This window comes from Arachis ipaensis, chromosome B01, assembly GCF_000816755.2.
Source record: "Arachis ipaensis cultivar K30076 chromosome B01, Araip1.1, whole genome shotgun sequence".
Taxonomy (NCBI): domain Eukaryota; kingdom Viridiplantae; phylum Streptophyta; class Magnoliopsida; order Fabales; family Fabaceae; genus Arachis; species Arachis ipaensis.
Genome location: NC_029785.2, coordinates 8,655,956 through 8,666,646, shown reverse-complemented (window position 1 = coordinate 8,666,646; position 10,691 = coordinate 8,655,956). Strand labels below are relative to the sequence as shown.

The 10,691-nt window shown below is 35.9% G+C and overlaps 2 protein-coding genes across 3 annotated transcripts; one reads left to right on the top strand and one right to left on the bottom strand.

Annotated features, from left to right (window-relative positions):
- LOC107645755 (U-box domain-containing protein 12) lies at nucleotides 458-1,698 on the top strand. Its single transcript, XM_021107907.1, has 2 exons — nucleotides 458-1,274; nucleotides 1,439-1,698. Exons 1-2 carry the CDS (start codon nucleotides 626-628, stop codon nucleotides 1,696-1,698), a joined length of 909 nt encoding a protein of 302 aa, XP_020963566.1. The 5' UTR covers nucleotides 458-625.
- Nucleotides 2,497-10,308, bottom strand: LOC107619358 (ABC transporter C family member 3). Of its 2 annotated transcripts, none has more exons than XM_021117121.1 (10): nucleotides 7,572-10,307; nucleotides 7,269-7,355; nucleotides 6,460-7,161; nucleotides 6,131-6,295; nucleotides 5,596-5,887; nucleotides 5,283-5,497; nucleotides 4,550-4,855; nucleotides 4,403-4,466; nucleotides 2,941-3,180; nucleotides 2,497-2,839 (listed from the first exon to the last, which is right to left on the bottom strand). In XM_021117121.1, exons 1-10 carry the CDS (start codon nucleotides 9,930-9,932, stop codon nucleotides 2,727-2,729), a joined length of 4,545 nt encoding a protein of 1,514 aa, XP_020972780.1. In that variant the 5' UTR covers nucleotides 9,933-10,307; the 3' UTR covers nucleotides 2,497-2,726. The 2 variants fall into 2 exon arrangements, with proteins under 2 accessions (XP_020972780.1, XP_016177148.1); XM_016321662.2 differs by lacking the exons at nucleotides 2,497-2,839; nucleotides 2,941-3,180 and adding exons at nucleotides 3,503-3,693; nucleotides 3,795-4,034 and having other exon boundaries at nucleotides 7,572-10,308.

Below are 10,691 nucleotides of genomic sequence, written 5' to 3'. Positions count from 1 at the left end.
ATTGTTTATGAATAAAATTTTAGTTTTTATTTTTTATAGATAATTTATTCTTATTTTTTAAAAATCATATATACGTAATTTTAGATTAATTATTTAAATAATTGAAAATTAATTAAAATTTTTTAAATTGTGAAAAATCTTTTCTTTCCAAGACAAGTAGTGAGATATTAAACATCTACTTGAAAAAATGTATTGTCCTACTTTTGAATATAGTGAGTACCTACATACAATTATCTCTTGATAATTGAGAACCCATAAAATTTTGGTCACAACATGTCAAATCAAGATTCACAGCTAACAACGCAACGGAAACTGCCCGTGAGTTTTCCCTTTAAACACTGCTGAGAGTCCGAGAATGGCTCACCGAACCTCTTCTTTTCCTGAAGCGTTGCCTCAGTTGGGTTTCCTTAGCACCAACCATTATTTTTATGGCAATTTCGATTTTCCAGAGGTATGATACCTAAATTCAATTCATTGCTCTTCAATTCAGGCCCTTCTCTATCTTTAGAACTTTATGAAGGTTTTGATTGTGTTATTTCATCGGTACTTTTTCTATTAGTCCCACAATTAATTTGGGCTTGAAGTTCCAAGTCATTTGGGGAAAGAAACAAGAGAGAGAAGAAAAATGGATGAAAGTGAAAGTGGTGACATTGATTGGGAAAATGAACTGAGAAATTTTCAGAATGCAATAGCCACAGGGACCAAGTCCAAGAGAATCAAAGCCATGGCAATGCTTGCTCGTTACTCCAAACACGCCCCTGAACATGTATTGGCTCGCACCATACCCTTTCTTATGGTGATCCTTGGCCACAATAACCGTTCAAATGATTCTGCCAATTTCTCTCTTCAAATGGCTTCAGCTTATTGCTTGAAGTGCATAGCTTGCAGGAGTGACGAGTTGGTAACTCAAATGGGTGCAAACGGTGCTGCGCAATTGCTTATGAATTTGTTGCCTCATTCTGATGGGATGTTTCTGAAAGTTCTTGTGAAATGCTTGTTGGTTGTGGTTGGTTTTTGTAACACAAGTAGGGCTGTTGTTGCAACTGGTGGTGGGTTAGGTATCATTGTAAATAAGTTGAGTTCTTGCGAGGATCGGGAAATTCGAAGGTATTTGTTGGAGATTCTGAGTTTGTTGGCGCTACGGCGGAATGTTAGGAGGGAAATAGTTAGGCTTGATGCTCTTCACTATGTTGTGGAGGCTGTTGGTGTTGGTAGTATGGTCTCTAGAGAAAGGGCATGCCAAGCAATTGGGATGTTTGGAGTTACAAGAGAAGGTAGGCGACTATGATTGCACAAATTACAAATACTTCATTTGTATTCAGTTGTGCACTTTATGTGTCTGCATCAAATACTTGCTAAATTTGTGACTGATGCTATCATTAAATTGTTGTATTTACGTGTTGTATTAAATAATTGTCTTTGTGTTTGTGCAACATAGGTAGGCGGGCTGTTGTTGAATTGGGTGCAATACTCCCAGTTGTGGAGCTATTTTGCAGCAGAGATCACACCACGAAGCTTGTGGCTGGGAATACTCTTGGTGTGATCTCTGCCTATGTTGATTGCATTAGGTCAATTGCTCAAGCTGGGGCTATCCCCCTTTATTCCGAGCTTCTTGAAGGGGGCGATCCTTCTGGTAAGGACATCGCGGAGGACGCATTTTGCGTGTTGGCTGGAGAGAAATTTCCATGTATAGAATAGAAAGAAGACAATCTTTATATCTTGCTACTGTACATTTCAAGATGTTTATGAAAGAATAAACAAACAAAGATGATTGTAGAACCATGTACTTATGGTAAAATGCATGAATTTGTAGGTGCTTGAAAATGCTTGAATTTGTATAGCTTTGATGCCAAAATTTCACCTGCTATTGTCTAAGGATGAGGAAAGCTGGTGCTTTCTTGTTATTTCAATGACGGATCAAATTAAATAAATATTACCTTTTAAGGTAGTTATCGTAAGAATCAAGCAGTTTTAATGACAGAACAACATTGTAGAACTCTCACATTGAGGTACATGAAAATTTGATCCTAACTTAATATGTCATTTCACTAAGATGTTTGATAAATTAATATACTGTGTAATCAATAAAACCAGGACATGTAAACCAATTATATGAACAGGAGTTTGGTTTCAATTGTGAACTTCGACCCCCCACAATGTTAGTTTTTATACTAACAAGTTTGGTTTTGATAGGTTTGTATAGTAGAGAGGGTATAGAATATGTGGATGTTTTGGTGCGCAAAGCATGTAATATTGTATGTATCATTGATGATCTTCGATAGCAATATTAGAGTGGCGACTCAAGAAGTATAGAAGGATATATGTAATGTCTGATATTGTGTTTGTTATGGGTATTGTATTGTATTAAGGATTTTCATAAACTCAGTCAGAATTTTTGTGATCAAGAAGACTTGGAACCGATAGTCATTTTACTTGGCTTCGCCATGATCTTAGTTCAATTTTTCATTCTCCATACATATGTGATGAACGTGTATATGGTTTAACATATGTCACTATTATAAATTTATTATTAATTAACAATACATAAAATAGAAATTTTACTCATTCCACATTTCTACTACAGCCATAAGCATTCATTCCATGACATAAGATAAGTTCCATTGATCCATTCCTATACAAATCTCAGCAACAATGAAATATGTGAAGATCACTAAAATATAGGCCACGGGACATTGGTTCCACACAAGGTTCAATTCAGTGGTGTCTCAACTTTCAAAACCAGAGTTTGACCTTCGAGTGTATTCTTCAACTAGTTGCGCAAGAGCTGAAGATTTGTTCTTAAGCAACTTTTTTGGTGAATCATATTCCTCAATAAGTCCTGAAGGATCAATATTAACATAACTCATGTTCCCGGCAAGAGAAAAAGTATGGCAAACAAAAAAGAGAAAGGCAACGAAAGAGAAGGGAAGTGATTCTTGCCTTGGTTAAGAAACAGAACCATGTCACTGTCAAGGATTGAAGTTATTCTATGAGCAATTGTAATTATTGTGCAGTCTGAAAAATTCTGCTTAACTGTTTGCTGAATAATATTATCTGTGGCTGTATCAACTGATGCCGTAGCCTCGTCAAGCACTAGGATCTTGCTTTTCTTTAGTAAGACGCGGCCAAGGCAGACCAACTGTCTTTGACCCATACTCCAATTTTCGCCATTCTCGGTAACTGTAGAATTCATAATGTTATGCAATATAATATAATATAATAATTCTTTCGATTCACAATATCCGTAACTTAGTTCAATATATCCATTGTTCTCATATTTCAATGTCACATCTATTAAGCATTTTCCAAATGTACCCTTCACACAATGTTAAGCACAATAAACAACAAAGCATTTACACCATAAACTAGTTATTAAGTAAACAAATTTATAGTCAAATATTGATAATGTGCTTCTTAATCAATGTGCATATACCGTGACAAATATTAACAACAGAAAGGATTATAATATATTCTTGCTATAAATATACATAACAATTTGACCAACAATGAAATATGTGAAGATCACTAAAATATAGGCCACGGGACATTGGTTCCACACAAGATTCAATTCACTGGTGTCTCAACTTTCAAAACCAGAGTTTGACCTTCGAGTGTATTCTTCAACTAGTTGAGCAAGAGCTGAAGATTTGTTCTTAAGCAACTTTTTTGGTGAATCATATTCCTCAATAAGTCCTGAAGGATCAATATTAACATAACTCATGTTCCCGGCAAGAGAAAAAGTATGGCAAACAAAAAAGAGAAAGGCAACGAAAGAGAAGGGAAGTGATTCTTGCCTTGGTTAAGAAACAGAACCATGTCACTGTCAAGGATTGAAGTTATTCTATGAGCAATTGTAATTATTGTGCAGTCTGAAAAATTCTGCTTAACTGTTTGCTGAATAATATTATCTGTGGCAGTATCAACTGATGCCGTAGCCTCGTCAAGCACTAGGATCTTGCTTTTCTTTAGTAAGACGCGGCCAAGGCAGACCAACTGTCGTTGACCCATACTCCAATTTTCGCCATTCTCGGTAACTGTAGAATTCATAATGTTATGCAATATAATATAATATAATATAATAATTCTTTTGATTCACAATATCTGTAACTTAGTTCAATATATCCATTGTTCTCATATTTCAATGTCACATCTATTAAGCATTTTCCAAATGTACCCTTCACACAATGTTAAGCACAATAAACAACAAAGCATTTACACCATAAACTAGTTATTAAGTAAACAAATTTATAGTCAAATATTGATAATGTGCTTCTTAATCAATGTGCATATACCGTGACAAATATTAACAACAGAAAGGATTATAATATATTCTTGCTATAAATATACATAACAATTTGACTTGTAAGATCTTATTCATCTTTTAGGTTTTGAGAAGTCAAACCTATGGAGTCCAGCTTCTCTTCTTTCTTCCTTACTTCATCTCCAAGTTGGCACATATCTAAAGCCTAAAATATTTTCCGAAGCATATTAGTATTATATACTAATAAAAAGATCAGTTCTTCAAAGTGTCAAAGGCAAACCATATTACCTCCCAAATTTGTTCATCTGTGTATTCTTCCAGTGGATCTAAGTTGTTCCTTATAGTCCCTTCAAACATTGTTGGATCCTGTGGAATAATGCTTAGTTTGGATCTTAAATCATGAATTCCAATTGAAGATATATTGATGCTATCAATCAATATTTTTCCAGCAACTGGCTCAACAAGCCGGAAAAGTGTTTGCACTAGAGTTGTTTTTCCGCTTCCAGTTCTTCCCACAATGCCATTTTTTGCTCCAGCAGCGAAAGTGCAAGTAAGTCCACGCAATACAAGTGGTAAGTGAGGAGCATACCTGACCTAAATCACACAAAGTCTAATTGAAGATCTCACTCTACCACATTAAAACCATGAACCAAATAACAATATAGTCAACACATAAAGTCATCCATGTGACCCAGCAATAATAGCTTAAGTTTTTGAGAGAAACAGCCAAGAACATGATCCTAGTTCTCTACAGCCAAGTAATTTACATACCCATCTCTTATTAAACTGATTTTTATAGATAAAAAATGGTCGAATTTCATCACAAAATAGGAGGAACTGTACACTGCCAGTGCGTCAAGCCATAAGGGACATGTGTAAGAGCACATGTTCTTAAGATATAAACTCATTCATATGCTTCTACGGTTCTACCAAAAATTTTAAAACTTTTAATAGAGATGATTCTTGACGAGTAGTTGCAGTCGCTTTAAAACAAAACAAGTGAGTAACTCTTTGTGGGTACCTGTAGATCTTGGATATGAACCTCCCCGAATGGTGGCCATGAAGGATCAGGTTGGTTGTCTTCTATGACAAGAGGAGGTTCACTTGGGATGGAGGTGTATTGAAAAATTCTTTCTACAGATATAATTTTGTTCTCCAATTGGCAAAGAAACCAAACTATATTAACCACTTGTGAATTTAAATTGAGCCCATACGTCACAGCCAACCCCGCAATGCCTTGACAAAAGATAAAGGTGAATTAGTAAAATGAGGTTTCCTTCCAAAGTGTCACAAGGATTGTTGTATGTATGTAATTTGAATTTTGAACAACTCACCAGGAGTAATTGCATTTGGAAAAGATACCAAGAAAATCAAACAGAACGCAAATGTGATGGAGGATAAAATATCCAATCTGAAACACAACCATTCCATTGCTATAGCAGAAAACATCTTTGGTAGGGAATATCTATCCGTCAATTTCATGTTTATGTCACCGAATCTTGATTCTTGCTCAAAAGCTCTTATGGTTGTTGATCCAGAAATGGTTTCAGAAAAATGTTGTATTACTGGAGCTTGGCATATACCAACTAACCGTGCCAATTCCCGTGCCGATGCTGAATAGTATTGCTGCACAATATCAACTTACTTATATTTTTACCATACATACTGCTATGTTTTGTACAATATCATCAGTAAGATTCATATGCATTTTTCTTTTTCTACGTCTAAGAACTTTCGAGAACAAGCAATAAAATTCAATGCACTTTTAAACATTTGATTCATGATGTAAACGTACTTCAGAAAAACATGGAGGAGGAATAAGAATAAAAATAAACATCAGGTTTGTTTTGAGCTAATTTAGAAAACTACCTGGTACCAAATGCATGCTGCGACCACCGGAATAAATACAATAAACACTTGCCATGCAGCTTGAGACATCACTGCAATACTTCCCAAGACGAAAGCCAGATTGTAGGTAACTGCCCATAATATATTTGGAATGTTAATATCTATTGCACTTTGGTCTGTTGAAGCCTACAACAAAAATCAGAACTAAAGTTTAGACAAACAATTCTATTCAAGAATTAAAAAGAAGAGATACATCAAAAAGGTAAGGTAATCAACAAAACTCTGATATAGCAAAGAAATTGTCTCTTCAAAAAATAGCAAGCAAAGCATCATCAATTATTAGGACATACTCTATTAAGGATTCGCCCACTTGGGGTGGCATCAAAAAATGACATTGGTGCTCGAAAAAGGCACATATGCAATTTATTGAAGAGTATGGTTGCAGTCACATATCCAGATATCACAGTAAGCATTGATCTGACAAGGTTGCCAATGGAACTTCCAAGTGCTAAAGCAGCATAGACAGCCATAAGCGTAACACTTCCAACAGCAGGTTCTGCAGTTGCAGAAACTGGAGTTGCCAAAGTCATCCAGTAATTACTCGCAACTTGCAAAGCTACAGTAAGTATTTGTGAAAGTAATATGAAGGGTACAAGAACACCTCCATATGCTGTTGTCATGTATTTCCAGTAGACTTTAAACTCAACTCTACCCTTTTCTCGTTCTTCGTCTTGAACAAGTTGGCCTCTTTTATCAACTATTTCATCTGGTTTACCATTTTGTTCATCAATGTTTTCCAAGTCTTGCTCTCCAAAAGAACTTAGTGAATCACTGTCCTCCACGGTGAGACCTAATGTCTTAGACGTGGGACTTCTCTCAAAAGATTTACTCGAAAGCCTTCTCTCTAAAGATTTACTTGAAGTCCTTCTCTCTAAAGATTTAATTGAAGACAAAGCTTCCTGATGTGCCCCTACAAGTTCCATAAAATCAGTGCCTGACTTGAGAATGTCATTGTATTTTCCAGACTGAGTTATCCTTCCATCTTTCATGACCTAAATAAATTATAAGCAAGACAGACACAAAGTCAGAGAAAAGTAAATTAAATGTGTGAGTTCATGAACATGAGAACCTGTAAAAGAAAATAATAATAATAACTCACCAATATTAGATCAGCATCAGGTAAGAACTCTATCTGATGAGTAATGTATATCACAGTTTTTGTTTGTAAAAGGCCGAGTATACACTCCTGAAGCAATAAAGCAGTAATGTAAAATCAGATAACGTTTGTGCAAACATATTATCAATATTTCAGAAATTTCTACTTAATTAACAATAAACATATGATCAATATTTCAGAAATTTCTACTTGATCAACAATGCAAGCAACAATGACAGAATTTATTCGGGGATTAGAAATAATTGCACTAAAAGCAAAAGAATTCAAAGTATAGAAAAATAAGACCTTAAAAAGATGAGATCCTGTATGAGCATCCACAGCACTGAAAGGGTCATCAAACAGGTATATATCAGCATCTTGGTAAAGAGCGCGAGCTATTTGTAATCTTTGCTTCTGTCCACCACTCAAATTGATTCCTTTCTCACCAACAATAGTCTGGTCACCAAATGATAGAACCTCGAGGTCTTTTGTTAAGGAACATGCTTCTAGTACCTTCTCATACTTTTCCCTGTCCATCTCTTTGCCAAATAGTATGTTATCTTCTATCTTACCACTTTGTATCCATGGTGACTGAGAAACATAAGCCTTTGTTCCACACACTTTAATGGTCCCAGATAGCTTTGGGACTTCACCAATCACACAAGAAAGTAAACTTGACTTGCCAGATCCAACAGTGCCACAAACAGCAACCCTCATGCCATGAAAAACTTTGAGATTTATGTTCGCCAGAGTAGTACTAGAGGAAGAGGAATCCCATGAGAAATTTCCATCTATAAATTCAACTGCTAAATCAGAACTACCATGGGGAAGTTTCTCTACTGCATTGGCTTGCAAGTCATCTAGACAAAGAAATGATGTGATCCTATCAAGTGAGACCTTAGTTTGTGCTATCATTGAAATTGTGTCAGGGAGGCTATATATGGGAATTTGAAGAATTCGGAAAGTTGCGAGTGCAGATAAGATCTTCCCTGATTCAAGTGGTATGCCCATAAGAACACATGTACCAAAAGTTACCACAGCAACAAAAGTGGGGGCATTAAAGAAGAGAAATCTAATAATCACTGAACCAATGACAAATTTCTTTAGCCATATCTCCTCAGCCTTCCTAAGCTGAATGATCTTCTCTAAGAACTTCATCTCCCAAGCTTGCAGTTTCAGAATCCTCATATTCTTTAAGATCTCAGATGTTGACTTCATTCGTTTGTCTTTGAACTCCATTAACTTATTTTGGTATTTTTCTTGCAATGATGCCACTGGCAGGTTTAGCAACATCACAATTACGGTGGCAACAAAAGCAGCAATCGAAGCAAGCCCAACACTCCGATACAAAATCAACAAGGCCAAAGCAACTTGCAAAACAGCCACCCATGGATCATGCATGTACCAACAAAATTCACCAACCCTTGAAGCATCAACAGTCAACAAATTCACGATTTCTCCGCTACTATGAGCATCCTTCGATTTACACGAAAGCTTCAAACCTTTAGCATAGATCGTCCCCACCAACATTGATTGTATCCTAACCCCAATCTGCTGGAACCTGAACATCCAATGTCTCTGCGAGAGGCACTCCACAAACTTACCAACAGCAAATGCCAATACCAAAACATAGCCTTCATTTTCAAACATTTGCTCCCCATTGAGGTATTGAACAAGGAAATCAATCAAATAAGGACCAACATAAGAAGCACAAGTGTACAGGAATGCAAATAAGGCTGACAGTAAGATCAGCTGCCATGTTGACAAGAACATTGCCTTAACCAACTTAAAAGTGGTTACTTTCCCATCATCACCACATTGTGACTCAAGCTTGTCTCTAAGATTTGGAAAAGACCCATAGGCACTATCATTGATATGAAGAACAGGAAGATCCTCGATATCTAAAGCCTTGTTATTGCCTAGAGATATCAATGGACTCAACCAAGAGAATGTAAGAAAACTAAAGAATCCAGCATTGTAATAGCTCGACGAATTTCCATCTCCTCTGGTTTCATTGCGATTACAACCGTTCCTCACCAAAGATTCATCATTCAAAAGGGCTTCTTCAAGAGGGGCATTCTTAACAACATGGTTTCCGGAAAACCCCAAATAACACAGAAATAAAGCACTAATAAAACCACTTATATCGGAAACAAGATACATAATCGGCAAGAAAGCTTGCTTTTCATAGATTATAAAGTCTATTATAATGCAACAAAAGCAAACAACAGCATATACCCAGCAACAAATCCTCAAGAAACTTGAGGGGAAAGGTCCCCAAGAACCGGAGCTTCCAAATTGCAAATAACCACAAACAACAGCCCAAGCAAGTGATCTAAGAGCAAAATCAGAAATTGCAACAATAACTTCATTTGAGGAACCAGTACCACCATCATTTTTATACAAGTAAAAGTAGGTTAGCAAGCACAGCACAAGGTTGAACACACAAATAGCTAAGCTACAAAGTGGACCTTGTTTGAAGTACAAGAATCCACCACTACGTAATCGAATTCTTTCGTTGTTTTCTCTATGGTTCACATTCGCATGAACTTTCTCCCATATCCGTGACACAAGAAGCGCAATTAACAGGATTAGGTTCAACGAAGCAGATACATAACGCGTGAAAAGCGGTTGGAGGAGAAAATCATCAACAGTTGCAAGGTGCATGATTATGGAGGAATAGTGAGATTAGAGAAACTGAGTACCTAAGCTTACTCTGAAGCAAAACGAAGAAGGAGGAGAAGATTTTTTACTGGAAATGGTTGACTTGTTGACTTTTGCTCCAAAGTGGAAGAGTGGAAGTTATTAAAGATAGAAGTGACGAGTAAAGAGAGGTTTGAGTTTGGAAGGACATACTGAAGACAAGGAAAAGATGACGTCAGAAAGTTGATGAATGCCGTTGGAGATGAATGAAGCAATGATGGGAAGATGATCATATTGCTTTCAACGCAATACGTTTCCGCATTACTCTTCACTCCAGGAGAGTAGCGCCAACTTTAGAGGTTGCGTTTTCTATCTTTCTTTCTTTCTTTCTTTCTTCTCTTTAAAGAAAAAGAAAAGGAAAGTCTTCCATGTGTTGGTAAATTCATAAAATGGTTTAGTTATGAATGTTATTCAAGATAAGTGATAAGAAATATAATACTTATATTTAAATTCTAAATTGCAGTCAATTTGTAACCAAATTTTAATCAAGTCTAATAAAAAATTATTTTTTAGTAGAATTGATAGTCTGTATTTGTGAGTATCTAACTCGCTTCTATTTTATTAGAGTGCGTAAAATTAAATTCTGATGCAATTTTAAGTCTATGCGTATTGTTAACATATAATGTGAATATTCATAAAAAAATATACATACGTTGAATGCTTGTACCCAAATTTTGGTTTTTTTTATAAATACTTAGTATTAATAAACAAATAATTTAATTT